This window comes from Salvelinus namaycush, chromosome 7 (assembly GCF_016432855.1).
Source record: "Salvelinus namaycush isolate Seneca chromosome 7, SaNama_1.0, whole genome shotgun sequence".
Classification (NCBI taxonomy): Eukaryota; Metazoa; Chordata; class Actinopteri; order Salmoniformes; family Salmonidae; genus Salvelinus; species Salvelinus namaycush.
In genome coordinates this window covers 38,373,141-38,390,735 of record NC_052313.1, presented here as the reverse complement: position 1 = coordinate 38,390,735, position 17,595 = coordinate 38,373,141, and the positions used below count along the sequence as shown (strand labels likewise).

Sequence of the window (17,595 nt, the reverse complement as noted above, 5' to 3'; positions counted from 1 at the left end):
TTTACTCTGGGCACCTCTGTGCATCTTTCATCCAAGCTACTCAATACTGCCCCTGCAGCCATAAGAAGTTAACACAGCGCGCATCCAACCCGGAAGTCAGCCACACCAATGTGTCGGAGAAAACACCATACACCTAGCGACCTGGTTAGCGTGCACTGCGCCCGCCCCGCCACAGGAGTCACTAGTGTGCGATGAGACAAGGATATCCCTACCGGCCAAACCCTCTCTTACCCGGATGACGCTAGGCCAATTGTGCTTCGCCCCATGGACCTCCCGGTCTCGGCCGGCTGCGACAGAGCCTGGGCTTGAACCCAGAGTCACTGCGATGCAGTGCCTTAGACCACTGCGCCACCCAGGAGGCCCATAACGCAACTTTTAAAGGAGAAACCACTGTATATATATTGATGTTTCATGGTAGACCAGATGTTGGCCAGTGCAGCACTCTGCGGGCAACACCAACCTCTCTTCTCTTCATCCCCTGCTCTCTCAACTGTCAGGGGTAATAAAACTATCTTACAACTGTGTTTCACGCCGCACTTTGCGAAACAAAACTCAAGCCCTCTGCTAACTTCTTTAATTTAAAATGCGCATTTTGAAGAACAACCGGATACTTGGCCTTGAAAGGATCTTGATGACTAGAGCACAAATCTCCATATATTTTCATAAAGAGGAAAGAGCTCCATCAGAATAATCAGGGAGGAAATATGCTGGCATCTTTATGAAAATATAAATGTAAACTTTTATGAACAGGGTGTCACCGACTGTACAATAAATTAGATGTATTTTTTTCCATCTGGAATTGTATTATATTCAAGTTGTTGGATGATTGGTTGAGGTAGTGGCAACTGTATGCAACTGTATGCATAGTCATATACGCATAGCCACATCTACATGTACATACTACCTCAATCAGCCCAACTAACCGGTCTGTATGTAGCCCCGCTACTGTTATAGCCTCGCTACTGTATATAGCTTTGCTACTGTTACTTTTCACTGTTGATTTTATTTCTTTACTTACCTATTGTTCACCTAATACCTTTTTTGCACTATTGGTTGGAGGCTGTAAGTAAGCATTTCACTGTTGTATTCGGCGCACGTGACAAATAAACTTTGATTTGATTTGTATGGTGAAAGTTTTCCTCTGAAATAATATTTTTCCTTGGTGAATAGGAATTGGCTGTTTGTTGCGCTCAAGACGAAACACCTTATATTCAAATCAATATGTATTAATAATAACACAGATAGAACAATGAGCCAGATATTTCACAGGATGTATAATTGTGAAGCATCTGGTTGGCGTTTCCACTCAATGACAAATATGGTGATAAGAAGAAGCCCAGTGGCCAGCAGTGGGAGAAGATGGAACAAAATGGATTTTCGCCGACATTATGCAAATGTACTCATTGATTAAACATTTGATCGCAATATAGGTTTCTGTTCCCAAAACTAGAATCTTTTACGAACAGAGTGGACTAAGTTTTGTCGATTTTACCCTGTGCAAAAGTTTAAAAAAAGGGTGGATATAGTTATTACACACCTGCACTTCACAGAGTATGTGTTCCCCCTAACGGAAATATGGAAATACATTCTAGAAAAGGGCTCTCCAACCCTGTTCCCGGAATGCCACCCTCCTGTGGGTTTTTGATTCGTTAGTTACTCCAGTTGTAACTAACCCATCAACCAGCTAATAATTAGAATCAGGTGCGCTAGAATAAGGTTGTAGCGAAAACCTACAGGACGGTATCTCTCCAGGAACAGGTTTGGGGAGCCCTGTTCTAGAACGCTCGTGCTTGGTTCTGCCCCCCTCCATACTTGTTCTGCTCACTATGACTTATTTGTTCTCATTGGAAACAACAGGCTGTGGTCTATCTTGGGTTATTTCTAAAAATCTTTGGTAATACTCAGGAATATGTAGCTTATGTTGGAATATGTTGCTTATAATGCACAGGAAACATGTAGATTATGGCAGAATTTGCAGTTTGTAGCTCTCAAGACGCAGCATCTTTCATTCCAATCCATTATTCATAGAGAGAGGTGCAAAAGGTCAAAGACTTTACACTCCCGAGGAACATCAAGAAATACACAGTAAACATGTTAAAAGCTTTCTATAGTGCCTAATACCTATAGAAATCTAAAGAAAAACTTAAGTAAATGGGTATGCTAAAATTACATCAATTATTGGTCCAATTCTGGTTTTCTGGTCGAAGCAACATAAAAAAACAGATAAAATCCAAGTACAGTAGCATGACGACATTAAGATGGCTGAGAAGGACATTATATTTTGGTTGTAATTGTTAAATGTGACGTGAGACCATTTGACATGTTTACTTAAATTTGAGAATGTCATAACGTAAGTATGGATGCCCACGAAGAACATGCTGCTACACTCACCAAACACTTTGAGGAAGAGCTCCCTCTCCTCTGACCCGGCCTTGTTGGTGGCTCGGCAGGTATAGTCGCCCCCGTCCCCCTGGATGATGTTGCGGATGGTCAGGGTACTCCTGCCTGCCTCCATGGTGTCGAGGACGTATTGCTCTGACCTCTCCAACTGCTGGCCCTTCCTGTGTACAGAGAGACAGTGCAGGTAGAGATGATTAATTCGTACAATACACATAAAAACATATAGGCTAGAGGTGCACAACCAATTCAACTACACACACATGCAAACATAGAGATAAAACATGTATATCTCTATGCATGCACACAGACATACCCCCCCACCACCACCACAACCACCTTCACCTTGATACGATAAGCATAAAAAAAAGCTTTACTGCATTTCAAAATAAATAGTTTGTCACACGCACACATCCCCCACACACATTATAATGATGTTAAAACACCGTCTCTCAAGGAAAGAGAGAGCGAGAGAGAGGGAGGGTAATTGAAAGTGGACTGGGAGAAATGCTGAGGTATAGTAAGTAATAAGGCTGGAGGGAGCCAAGGAGGAAATGAAGAACTGTGTGTGTGTGTGTACGTACAAGCTGGTCTGTGGAGCGGGCAGCGTGCTAGGTACAGGAAATTACACTGGCCGTATCAGAGTCTATGACTGACTGAAAGCAGGCACAACCAGCCAGCCAGGTGGAAACACCACAACAGGAAATGTAACTGAGGGAGGAGGGGCAGGAGGGTGTATGAGAGAAAGAAGATGAGAAAGAAAGAGGTGTCCTCTAGCTCCTTAATACCATTAAAACCAGAATGGTTATGAGTGCAGTCTTGCAAACCAGTGTGAGGGGGAGGGAGGGGGGTATGGTTATGGTGGCACAGTGGTCAGATTGCAGTTGTCATGATGAAGAGAACACAATGGACATAGTGGAGCTGTGGTTAGAGTTGAGTTGTGGTCAGTGATGACCTGTGGTCAGCGTGTGGAGCGATGATCAAAGTGTTAGGGTGAAGCTGCAGTCAGGATGGAGTTACGGTCCGGGTTGAGTTGTGGTCAGTGTGGAGTAGTGTTCAAGGCAGAACAAAGAGGGCAGTACACTCTTAGACAAAAAGGTTCCAAAAGGGTTATTCGGCTGTTCCCATAGGAGAAACCATTTTGGTTCCTGTTAGGACCCTTTTTGGTTCCAGGTAGAACCATTTTTGGTTCCATGCAGAACCCTGGGTTTTACATGGAGCCCAAAGGGGTTTAACCTGCAACCAAAAAGGGTCCTTCAAAGGGGGATCAGCCGAAGAACTCTTGAAAGCATCTTTTTTTCTAAGAGTCACAGTACAGAGTCAAGCTTGGTGGTCAGGATGGTTAAAAACCAGAGCTTTCTAAACCATTTATTTGAACTCAATACAGTGTGACAGTCTACATGGAGCAATTAGGCAAGCCAGTGGTGCAAGGCGAGGCACATCGAGATATAATTTTCACAGGATAAACCTAGATTTAACATTTCAATTGCTTTGCGTAATTACATGGCCAATTAAAACTCCATCTCTCCCATTGATAGAAAAGCAATTACAAGAGTAAATTTGAGGCACGGGAACAAAAAAAATTGTCAGTCAAAATCCTTCCCACAGCCAATACAAAAACTGTTATATTTGGAGCCACTCCAAAGGTTAAATGCATGGCACAGTTCAGACTTATCTTCTGAAAGTTGAAAATGAACTTTGACATGTACACAACATTTATGAATTCCTCCCACACAACTGTATTAGCATTTGATAGAGCAGCATATATATGAATGCGCATTTGGGAGACCTCCTAAAGTTTCCCAAATCTCTCCTCAAGTATCTCTAGCCACTCCACTTATTACATCTATTCCAGCACTAGCACACATGATCGAATTAAAGGCCTGATGATTAGTTGACTAGAAGAATCCGGTGTGCTAGCACGGGAATGTACAAAATAAGGGGAAAGGCTGGGGGTCTTTCGCAAAAGAGAGGATGGGAAACACAGATCTAGAAAGAGAAAAGGGGGTTGTTGTCTTGCTGTGAAGAGGGCAGAACAAGCCATTCATTCACGAAAGTTACCAACAAGTTACAGGTGTAGGATCTGTCACAGATGAGTTTTATGATTTACATAAATTCACTGAAAATCTTCACTAACACACAGTAACAGTATTGCACTTTTCACTTTTGTCCACCTAATCGCCTAACCACCGGACAAGCAACATTATGGATTAAACGCTCAAATCCCGTTGCTGCAGGATTATTTTGCTACGACAATACTGGTCAAATTAAGATCCTACATCTGTAACAGGATAACCGTGTTGTGTTCATTAGGGCATACAATGAAAAGTGTTTTAAAGCGTTTTGCAATGGAGGAAACATCTGCATTTCTAATTGGACAAGCCCAAGTGGTTCCTCCTTGTTTCAGACTGTTTTCTTCCATTTGGTGCCTAATGAACACAATCCTGTTATTATAGCTTCTAACACCATGCTAATGAGTGTGTCACTCAGGTTCAGGATGTATGCAACAGCTGTTGTATGAATGAATGAGTGTGTTAGATGTAACATGTTACTGATGCAGGTATGACTAATGTGGCACACTCTAGAAGGACATGTCACAGTGTCAATGCGATGTCATCGTTTACAGTGTCTGTCGACAGCACTGGCTTGTGAAGAGTGTGTGTGTGTGTGTGTGTATCATTTAGAACATTGCGACATTGAAGGAGGCACTAGTCTGTAACAGTGATATACAGTTGAAGTCGGAAGTTTACATACACTTAGGTTGGAGTCATTAAAACTTGTTTTTCAACCACTCCACAAATATCTTGTTAACAAACAATAGTTTTGGCAAGTCGGAGGTGTACCTGTGGATGTATTTCAAGGCCTACCTTCAAACTCAGTGCCTCTTTGCCTGACTTCTTGGGAAAATCAAAAGAAATCAGCCAAGACCTCAGAAAAAAATTTGTGGACCTCCACAAGTCTGGTTCATCCTTGGGAGCAATTTCCAAATGCCTGAAGGTACCACGTTCATCTGTACAAACAATAGTACGCAAGTATAAACACGATGGGACCACGCAGCCATCATACCGCTCAGGAAGGAGACACATTCTGTCTCCTAGAGACGAATGTACATTGGTGCGAAAAGTACAAATCAATCCCAGAACAACAGCAAAGGACCTTGGGAAGATGCTGGAGGAAACAGGTACAAAAGTATCTATATCCACAGTAAAACGAGTCCTATATCGACATAACATGAAAGGCCGCTCAGCAAGGAAGAAACCACTGCTCCAAAACCGCCATAAAAAAGCCAGACTACGGATTGCAACTGCACATGGGGACAAAGATCGTACTTTTTGGAGAAATGTCCTCTAGTCTGATGAAACAAAAATAGAACTGTGTGGCCATAATGACCATCGTTATGTTTGGAGGAAAAAGGGGGAAGCTTGCAAGCCGATGAACACCATCCCAACCGTGAAGCACAGGGGTGGCAGCATCATGTTGTGGGGGTGCTTTGCTGCAGGAGGGACTGATGCACTTCACAAAATAGATGGCATCATGAGGTAGGAAAATTATGTGGTTATATTGAAGCAACATCTCAAGACATCAGTCAGGAAGTTAAAGCTTGGGTCTTCCAAATGGGCAATGACCCCAAGCATACTTCCAAAGTTGTGGCAAAATGGCTTAAGGACAACAAAGTCAAGGTATTGGAGTGGCCATCACAAAGCCCTGACCTCAATCCTATAGAAAATGTGTGGGCAGAACTGAAAAAGCGTGTGCGAACAAGAAGGCCTACAAACCTGAATCAGTTACACCAGCTCTGTCAGGAGGAAAGGGCCAAAATTCATACAACTTATTGTTGGAAGCTTGTGGAAGGCTACCTGAAACGTTTGACCCAAGTTAAACAATTTAAAGGCAATGCTACCACATGCTAATTGAGTGTATGTAAACTTCTGACCCACTGGGAATGTATTTGGCTAAGGTGTATGTAAACTTCCGACTTCAACTGTAAAAACCAGACTACATTTGGTGACATCGCCATAATATGAATCAAAACATACCCCAAATGTGGTTGAGCTAGTGGTCTGGTTGGCTAATAGTTTTGTCAACGAATGGGTGGATTGCATTTGGTTTGCCAAGCCACAAGCGTATGAAGAAGTTTAGATGTATGAATAGGACACATTAATCATGTATATTAGGTCACAAGGTTCCAAATCGTTTTGCAGTGTAAAACGAAAACAAGGGTTTCTTATTGAAGTTCAGGTAATGCCTACTCTGTGTTCTTCCGTTTTGTGATTAATGAACACAACCATGACGTAGTGTGTAGGGGGCTAACTGTACCTGTGCCAGGTGACCTCGGGGTCGGGGGATCCTGATGTGATGCAGGTGAAAGTCACTGACTCCTGGTAATCTGCTGTGGCATTGAATGACTGCTGTAGTACCGACAGCACAGGAGGAACTATAGGAACAAGACAAAGATGACAGTTAGTGGTGAGAACGTCATCAAATTACACATATGAGAGCAAAACAATGGCAGTGAAACAATATGCACACAGGCAACTAGCATTGTCATCTTCCCCACCCCATCTTCAAATGAAGATTGTTGTGACTTAACTAGACAGATCAACACGAATGTCGGCCGTGCACAGTGGTTGTGCAGAGAGTGGTCGTGCTATTGCTTCTGACCATAGAATATCAGCCATTTTTTTCAAATTTCCAAACGATTCTACATGTTAATTCGCCACCGTTTATCATGAGCAAGTACTGTGCACGGTCAATGCTCGTGTTGGACTGTCTTGTCCTTAGAGGGGAAATGGGTACACTGTAATGTCACTCTGCAGTCTTCCAAGGGACAGGTAGGCAGGTAATCATGCTAGCAATGGTAGTTAGCATTTAGCCTGTCATCTTAGCTAGTTAACCAGGCTAACATTGAGCTAGCATTTAGCCTGTCATCCTAGCCTAGCTGGTTAACCAGGCTAATAGTGTTAGCCAGCATGTAGCAAATCAATCAAGCCTAGCTAGTTAACCAGGCTAACAGTGGTAGATTGCATTTACCCTGTCATAGACCTAGCTGGTTAGCCTGGTTGACAGCAGTAGCTAGCACTTAGCCTGTCGTCCTAAACCTAATTGGTTAGCCTATATGAAAGCAGTAGGTGTATTCTTGTTATTACTTGTTAAACAAAATCTCGTTCTCTAAGCATTTGTATTATATATATATATATATAAAATATATATAAAATATAGCATATATTATATTATTATATTTATATAGCATATAAAATATAAAATATAGCATAACTAAGTATTTTAATTATTTTATATAGTCAATATTGCTCATCTTTATCAAGGGACCCCACTGTATATGAATATCAAAACTTTCCAAGCTTCAGGCTATTGAAACGGCCAAGCAATATCAATTGCATGTGTTTTATTCAGTACTACTGTGCCACAGGTTGCGCTGAGACAGAATTTCTCTCTCTCTCTCTCAGACAAGATTACCATTGATTTGCTTGCCAATCGAACACCACTCTCTCAAGTCCCTGATCCAATACAGTCCATTCCCACATCAGTGAGCCTCATTGAAAACAGCTCAGTTAATGGGAGACCCATACTAGGCACAGAGACAGCAACATGCTAAGTAGCAGAGATAATAAATGTTTAATCTCCTTTATCATTTCAATTTCAAAGACTTGGAGAAGAAGAAAGGTTGAGAGATATATGTGGGGGAAACACATGCTCCCTTGTGCACACAAACATACGGTAATAGACACAAGTGCCCAGAAACACACACATATGCATACACACACACACATATAATTGAACTAATTCATTTTTTGATCATACAGTGTAATTGACTGTAATCAATCGCAAAAAAATTTATGGGAAAAATCTACCTAAATCAAACTTATTTCTGAAGGTCGTCTGAACAATGATGAGTTTGAAAAGGCTACAGCTCCATTTGTATTTAAAAGTTGTTTCAATTGGAAAGGGTGAGGAAAAAGCAGGTGTAGCCGATGGGTTTCAGCCTAAAATGACTCAGCCTCTTCCCTGGCGACCTTTTCTTTTCAGCCAGCCAATCAGAAGAGGAGTAGGACACTCTGCTGAGTTGACCCCTATCCACCAGCCAATCAGCGGGAGGCCAGCCCTTAATGATAACGCCGGAGTCTGAGAGGGAAGGGTACGCTAGGCTAGCCACACTGTCTGCATGATAATGTCAATGCTAATACTAATCAAAAACATCTGAGCCGTATCGCGGTTTACTCCATTTTAGACCAACTCTGTACTGACTGACCACTGATGTAACCACTGATGTAAATATTCCCCCCTCAACTAAACTTATAAATATGTTTTTACACAACTATTTGGTTGAATCTATAGTTTCATATATAATTCTGAGGCTTGGGGAAAATGATACCCACTTTGGGACAAGCTGTGTTACAGAGTGAGTAAAACACACAAATGACTACACATATTTATGTTACTTAGGGCCTTACTTTGGGTGTTTCTTTCTTTAGTGTTTCACTTATGGTCTCCTAAGGTCTAGTTCACTTCTTAAGGCACGTGTAACTATACTTCAAATTCCATTAGGGCCACATATACAGTGGGGCAAAAAAGTATTTAGTCAGCCACCAATTGTGCAAGTTCTCCCACTTAAAAAGATGAGAGAGGCCTGTAATTTTCATCATAGGTACACTTCAACTATGACAGACAAAATGCGGAAAAAAAATCCAGAAAATCACATTGTAGGATTTTTAATGAATTTATTTGCAAATTATGGTGGAAAATAAGTATTTGGTCACCTACAAACAAGCAAGATTTCTGGCTCTCACAGACCTGTAACTTCTTCTTTAAGAGGCTCCTCTGTCCTCCACTCGTTACCTGTATTAATGGCACCTGTTTGAACTTGTTATCAGTATAAAAGACACCTGTCCACAACCTCAAACAGTCACACTCCAAACTCCACTATGGCCAAGACCAAAGAGCTGTCAAAGGACACCAGAAACAAAATTGTAGACCTGCACCAGGCTGGGAAGACTGAATCTGCAATAGGTAAGCAGCTTGGTTTGAAGAAATCAACTGTGGGAGCAATTATTAGGAACTGGAAGACATACAAGACCACTGATAATCTCCCTCGATCTGGGGCTCCACGCAAGATCTCACCCCGTGGGGTCAAAATGATCACAAGAACGGTGAGCAAAAATCCCAGAACCACATGGGGGGAGCTAGTGAATGACCTGCAGAGAGCTGGGACCAAAGTAAGAAAGCCTACCATCAGTAACACACTACGCCGCCAGGGACTCAAATCCTGCAGTGCCAGATGTGTCCCCCTGCTTAAGCCAGTACATGTCCAGGCCCGTCTGAAGTTTGCTAGAGAGCATTTGGATGATCCAGAAGAAGATTGGGAGAATGTCATATGGTCAGATGAAACCAAAATAGAACTTTTTGGTAAAAACTCAACTCGTCGTGTTTGGAGGACAAAGAATGCTGAGTTGCATCCAAAGAACACCATACCTACTGTGAAGCATGGGGGTGGAAACATCATGTTTTGGGGCTGTTTTTCTGCAAAGGGACCAGGACGACTGATCCGTGTAAAGGAAAGAATGAATGGGGCCATGTATCGTGAGATTTTGAGTGAAAACCTCCTTCCATCAGCAAGGGCATTGAAGATGAAACGTGTCTGGGTCTTTCAGCATGACAATGATCCCAAACACACCGCCCGGGCAACGAAGGAGTGGCTTCGTAAGAAGCATTTCAAGGTCCTGGAGTGGCCTAGCCAGTCTCCAGATCTCAACCCCATAGAAAATCTTTGGAGGGAGTTGAAAGTCCGTGTTGCCCAGCAACAGCCCCAAAACATCACTGCTCTAGAGGAGATCTGCATGGAGGAATGGGCCAAAATACCAGCAACAGTGTGTGAAAACCTTGTGAAGACTTACAGAAAACGTTTGACCTCTGTCATTGCCAACAAAGGGTATATAACAAAGTATTGAGATAAACTTTTGTTATTGACCAAATACTTATTTTCCACCATAATTTGCTAATAAATTCATTAAAAATCCTACAATGTGATTTTCTGGATTTTTTTTCTCATTTTGTCTGTCATAGTTGAAGTGTACCTATGATGGATATTACAGGCCTCTCTCATCTTTTTAAGTGGGAGAACTTGCACAATTGGTGGCTGACTAAATACTTTTTTTACCCCACTGTAGTATCTATGCTTCTATAGAGGGCCTTACTTTGGGCTCTTTAGTGGGGTTTCCTTCCCTCCATTCTACTTAGTGTTCCGCTCGTTAGGACTCTTAGGTTAGTCTTTCCCTATTTCCTCCCTTTTAGAAAGTTCCCACTGGGCACATTACATAATTTCAAAGTGGAACATTTTTTACATTGTATTTTTTATTTAACCTTTATTTAACGAGACAAGTCAGTTAAGAACAAATTCTTATTTACAATGATGGCCTACCAAAAGGCAAAAGGCCTCCTGCAGGGGCAGGGGCCTGGGATTAAAAATTAAAAATAAATACAATATAAATATAGGACAAAACACACATAATAACAAAAGAGACAACACTACATAAAGAGAGACCTAAGACAACAGCATAACAAGGCAGCAACACATGACAACACAGCATGGTAGCAACACAACATAACAACAACATGGTAGCAACACAAAACATGGTACAAACATTATTGGGCACAGACAACAGCACAAAGGGCAAGAAGGTAGAGACAACAATACATCACACAAAGCAGCCACAACTGTCAGTAACAGTGTCCATGAGTCTTTTCTTTGAATGAAGAGATTGAGATAAAACTGTCCAGTTCGAGTGTTTGTTGCAGCTCGTTCCAGTCGCTAGTTGCAGCGAACTGAAAAGAGGAGCGACCCAAGGATGTGCGTGCTTTGGGGACCTTTAACAGAATGTGACTGGCAGAATGGGTATTGTATGTGGAGGATGAGGGCTGCAGTAGATATCTCAGATAGGGGGGTGTGAGGCCTAAGAGGGTTTTATAAATAAGCATCAACCAGTGGGTGTTGCGATGGGTATAAAGAAATGACCAGTTTATACTCCTCTGTAGAGTTCAGTGATGTGTCGAATAAGGAGCATTGGTGGCAAATCTGATGGACGAATGGTAAAGAACATCTAGCCGCTCGAGAGCACCCTTACCTGCCAATCTAAAAAGTATGTCTCTAGCATGTGTAGGATGGTCATCTGAATCAGGGTTAGTTTGGCAGCTGGGGTGAAAGAGGAGCGCTTATGATAGAGGAAACCAAGTCTGGATTTAACTTTAGCCTGCAGCTCTGATATGTGCTGAGAGAAGGACAGTGCACCGTCTAGCCATACTCCCAAGTACTTGTATGATGCGACTACCTCAAGCTCTAACCCCTCAGAGGTAGTAATAACACCTGTGGGAGGAGGGGCATTCCTCAAACCAAGCCACATGACCTTCGTTTTTGAGGTGTTTAGAACAAGGTTAAGGGTAGAGAAAGCTTGTTGGACACTAAGAAATCTTTGTTGTAGAGCATTTAACACAACATCCGGGGAGGAGCGAGCTGAGTATAAGACTGTATCATCTGCATATATATGGATGAGAGATTCCTACTGCCTGAGCTATGTTGTTGATGTAAAATGAGAAGAGCATGGGGTCTAGGATCGAGCCTTGGGGTACGCACTTGGTGACAGGCAGTTGCTGAGAGGGAAGATGTTTTTACTTTATACACAGCACTCTTAGAGAGAGGTAGTTAGCAAACCAGCACAAAGACCCCTCAGAGACACCAATACTCATTAGCTGGCCCACACGAATGGAATGGTCTAACGTATCAAAATCAAAATAGGTTTGCCAGTTCTTGCTGTGAGATGTTATCCCACTCTTCCATCAAGGCACCTGCAAGTTCCCGGACATTTCTGGGGGGAAATGGCCCTAGCCCTCACCCTCCGATCCAACAGGACCCAGACGTGTTCAATGGGATTGAGATCCGGGCTCTTCACTGGCCATGGCAGAACACTGACATTCCTGTCTTGCAGGAAATCACGCACAGAACGAGCAGTATGGCTGGTGGCATTGTCATGCTGGAGGGTCATGTCAGGATGAGCCTGCAGGAAGGGTACCACATGAGGGAGGAGGATGTCTTCCCTGTAACGCACAGTGTTGAGATTGCCTGCAATGACAACAAGCTCAGTCCGTGATGCTGTGACACACCGCCCCAGACCATGACGGACCCTCCACCTCCAAATTGATCCCGCTCCAGAGTACAGTCCTCGGTGTAACACTCATTCCTCCAAAAATAAACGTGAATCCGACCATCACCCCTGGTGAGACAAAACCGCGACTCGTCAGTGAAGAGCACTTTTTGCCAGTCCTGTTTGGTCCAGCGATGGTGGGTTTGTGCCCATAGGTGACGTTGTTGCCGATGATGTCTGGTGAGGACCTGCCTTACAACAGGCCTAAAAGCCCTGAGTCCAGCCTCTCACAGCCTAATGCGGACAGTCTTAGCACTGATGGAGGGATTGTGCGTTCCTGGTGTAACTCGGGCAGTTGTTGTTGCCATCCTGTACCTGTCCCACAGGTGTGATGTTCAGATGTACCGATCCTGTGCAGGTGTTGTTACACGTGGTCTGCCACTGCGAGGATGATCAGCTGTCCGTCCTGTCTCCCTGTAGCGCTGTCTTAGGCGTCTCACAGTACGGACATTGCAATTTATTGCCCTGGACACATCTGCAGTCCTCATGCCTCCTTGCAGCATGCCTAAGGCACGCTCACACAGATGAGCAGGGACCCTGGGCATCTTTCTTTTGGTGTTTTGTCAGTCATTAGAAAGGCCTCTTTAGTGTCCTAAGTTTTCATAACTGTGACCTTAATTGCCTACCGTCTGTAAGCTGTTAGTGTCTTAACTACCGTTCCACAGGTGCATGTTCATTAACTGTTTATGGTTCATTGAACAAGCATGGGAAATGGGGTTTAAACCCTTTACAATGAAGATCTGTGAAGTTATTTGGATTTTAGCGAATTATCTTTGAAAGACAGGGTCCTGAAAAAGGGACATTTTGAAAAAGGGACAGGGTCCTGAAAAAAGGGACAAGTAATATTTCATGATCAAACGCTTTGGATAAATATAAAAAGATACCAAGAGCATATTCATTGTTTCTAAGGGCTTTAACGATTTTATCCACAAGTTGCAAAAGAGGCATATCTGTGGAGTACTTTTATGAAAACCATATTGGTGCTCATATGGAATATAGAATACCGTGTTGATTTAAATGTTTCAACATTCTCTTACACACACATTTTTGTAGGATTTTAGAAAAACATGATAGTACTAATACTGGGCGAAAATTTGTAAAATATCTTGGATCCACAGATTTATAGAGGGGGATAACTTTGACAATTTTCTTATCTTTAGGAACAATACCAGTTTGCACAGATTTGGTGAAGATATATGTTACAGGCTCAGTGATCGAGGAAGCCACTGATTTCACCAAAGAGACACCAATCTCATCATGACCTGCTGCTGATATCTACCAACTACCTCCATCACCTCCATTACATCAGAAGGATCAAACTGAACCAGAGAAAGGAAATGTCCCTTAATGTAATCCAAGGGATTTCCATCAGTTTTCTCTTTTTGGGGGGACTGAGAGGAACCCACATTCACAAGAAAGTTATTTAATTGACATTAAATAACATCAGGATCACTATAGATCTTATTTACAACATTACATTGAGATGGAATAGTTACAGATCCATTTATCTTATTCAACAGTCGATTGATGATTTTAGAAGTTGATTTTATAGGATTTAAGGATTCTTGGAATTTTTTGGCAAAATATATTTTGGGGGATATCTTAAGTAGGTGAGTACATTTGTTCATATACTTTTTGTAATTTGCAGAATTCAGGGGAGAGGGATTTGTGAGAAACTTTTTATACAAATCTTTTTTTTTTTTTTACTTAGGAAGTTTTGAGACCGGTTGTAAACCAAGATTTCCAGAATCATTCTGCTGCTCTCTTTCGCGGTTTAACTAAGGGAAAGGTTCAAATCAGTCTCAGGTAGCAACATTTAATTTAATTTTTATTTTTTATTTTTTTACATTGGATAAAAGTAGAAACTCAAGAGCTACAAAATGGTATATCATACACTACAGTTGAGGAACAATGGGAAAGTAATTATGCTTTGAAAGTTGAAAAACTTTAGAGAAAATGCCCTTTGAATGTTTTGGTAATACTACTGGAGAGCCCTTATTTGTCTACACCCATTCAGCATCGTTCACACCTTCTTAAGCTTTAGCCTCACCCATCTCTTTAAAAGGTTGACCCGAGTATTCTGTACTAACAGCAGCAGTCAAACACCCAATCTAACTTTCCTAGCTACTTCCAGACACAAATTAGAGAACAGCTCACTGAACATTACTCGCCCTAGCAGAGCTGGTTAGGTTGTTATGTTATCCATAGCGTTGGTGACTGCAACTGTGCTGTCAGATTGTCCGTTCATAAATTCAGAGCGTTTCGCTCTCAGAGCATTCAGAGTGCACACTGGATGCTCTGACCGATGAGTAGGGTTGATCCGAACGTTCTAACCTCACAAGGGCAGTCAAGTACCCAAACTAACTGGCTAACATTGGCTAGCTTGCTAGATACTTCCAGACAAATGAGAGAACACCCCACTCTGACCATTTTAATCGACCTAGCAGAGCTGGTTAGGCTGTTTTCATGTCATCCAGAGCGTTGGTGACTGTAACTGTGCTGCTGGCAACAATTTCATTATGCTTTTTTGCAGATGTTTACTGACACCGGCCATATTCAACAGGTGTTGAGTGTTTGTAAATTCATCAGTTATTCTGCGCTATGGCACACTCAGACAAGAGTGCTCTGAAATCGGAGTAGATGGCCAGATTGAATTTATGAATGCACTCGAAATGGTTACTTGATTAGTGGAGTGATTTGTTAAGACGTTATTTGTAAACAATTAACCATAATCCCAACTCATGACGTTACTACCCTGCATAAATCAGCAGGTAGCTAACCAACCTGGTTCAATGTTAGCTAGCTAACATTAGGCTATAGCTAGCCAAGCAAATGGCTCTGAGATACGAATAATAAGATCATATACGTAACATTAGCTAGCGAGCCAGCTAACGTTAGCTAGCTAACTAACAGCATGCTTTATTTTGAAATGAAACCACTTTCTGTCAAAGTTAGAAGTGTGTAATATCTGAAAATGCTAGACTATAGCTAGACTATCTTACCCATATACATAATTCATGGTTGGACACGTGTCAGATGCAATGGCTGCCCTTAGTTTGAAAATGTATTCCGGAGACAGGTGTATTCTCCATCTCCTTAGCTATCATACTCTAATTCCACTGATTTCAAAACTCGGTCCTCCAGAAAGTGGAGAGCAACACTTATGCAGTTTTACAACACAATACATTTTTTTAAAAGCTGCATTAAACAGGATACTGACATTATGAGCAGCTCAAATAGACAGAAGCATGCTATATGGCAGACCAATCGAAACTCATCTCTCGGCATGTCCAGCCCACTCATTATCTCAGCCAATCATGGCTAGTGGGAAGGTTGCTCACTTTTTCTGTGGCTAAACCAACTAGGTTCGTAATTTAACAATTTGATTCATATTTACGGATGGCATACAAGTTTGTTATTAAGGCACATGAAAGTGCACAAGTTTGAGAAGGCATTTCTGCCAAAAAAACGCATTTTGATTAAAAAAAAGTGAAGTAGTGACCCGCGACATACGCCTAGTTTCCTGAAACGGGTCACATTTAATTAAGGCTATTAATCATTCTCGACTGTTCATTTTCAGCTGCCAAAGAGAAGTGGAAAATTGGAAAGTGGTCAGAAATGTCAGTATAAATCATACCTGTATCAGCCACGTTATTCAAAGAATTTGTAAAAACATTATCAATAAGGGTGGCAGATGAACTGGTCACTCGTGGGCTTTTGGATGAGGGAATACAGATAGCTGGAGTATAAAGTATTTGAAAAAAAATCAGATGTCAGTGAGTGGTTCTCACTTTTAAATACATTTATGTTGTAATCACCCAATAGAAAACAAATGTTATCTTCATTATTAATCAAATCCAAGGATACCAATGTGTTAATCAGGTGGACGATAGATGCATCCAATTACCACTTTTTTTACCACCTAAAAATTAACAGGAGGGAATTTCTATGAAAAGAGATTCAACATCAATGTTATCAGATGTAAGTGCGAGGTCCTCTCTTACAAAGAATTGAAAACTTTTATGAACAAAAATGGACACTTCTCCTTCAACTCTTGATGTTCTACGGTGGTGAACATTATTATAAGGAGACATGTCATAAAGCATGGTTGTCTCTTCAGTCAACCATGTTTCTGAAAGGGCAACAATGGAAAATTCATGACTGAGTGAAGACTGCAAACGTTCAAATGAAAGGTAGAAATAAAATAGTCTTGGAATTAGATAAACTGCTATACAAGTTGTTAAATTGCTTAACATTATAGTAATCACAAGTGATAGACTTATTTCTGGTAAATTTCAAGAAATTTGAATCTGAATCAACACAATCATGATATTTATAATTCACTTCATTAATATCTAATAAGTTAAAGACCATGTTATCATGGTTGATATCCTGCCCAACTAAGAGAGATACACAGTCAAATTCATCCACAGAGTGGAACGGAAAGATAGAATTGCATGCCTCACATGTCCAATACAACCATACATGTGTGTTAGTTTTATCAATAGGGGTGCACTTCCTATGGAATACACATTGACACAGTCCACATAAACCTCTGAAGTCTTCAGTGGTGTTATGACATTTAGAGCAATGTGTGTTTTTGGTACTGAGGTTAGAAGACACACATGAACGAATTAGATTCAATATGTTTATGTACAGTATATGTGGGTGTGTGTGTCAAATCAGAGGACTATAGTGGAGTCACTTGCCATAGGCCTACGAGAGGGGGGTGAACGACCAGCTGATCATACTTCAGGTATGCGATGTTGCCTTTGTTTGTTCTTCACTTATTCGTGACAGCAGTCCCTTTCTTTTGAGGCGTACCTTTTTGGAGAAGTCTTCATTGATTTTGGTTCCATTCAGGCACGTGGCTCTCCACCTTGTCTTTGAACCTGAGTACTTTCACCACTGCAGACCTGGGCCGTCCATCGGGGAAGAAAGTGCCATTCCTATGCGCCCTCTCCATCTCGACTCGTTTAGGGTCCAC

General features: G+C 41.8%; 1 protein-coding gene across 1 annotated transcript in view; it reads right to left on the bottom strand.

The window, feature by feature from the left end:
* The window catches only part of LOC120050711 (neural cell adhesion molecule 2-like), a 131,320-nt gene that overhangs the window by 85,679 nt on the left and 28,046 nt on the right, over nt 1-17,595 (bottom strand). The window contains exons 6-7 of the mRNA XM_038997278.1: nt 6,715-6,832; nt 2,392-2,561 (exon numbers count right to left, since the gene is read on the bottom strand). Coding sequence (XP_038853206.1) covers nt 2,392-2,561; nt 6,715-6,832 — 288 coding nt within the window. The remainder of the gene's footprint in view (nt 1-2,391; nt 2,562-6,714; nt 6,833-17,595) is intronic.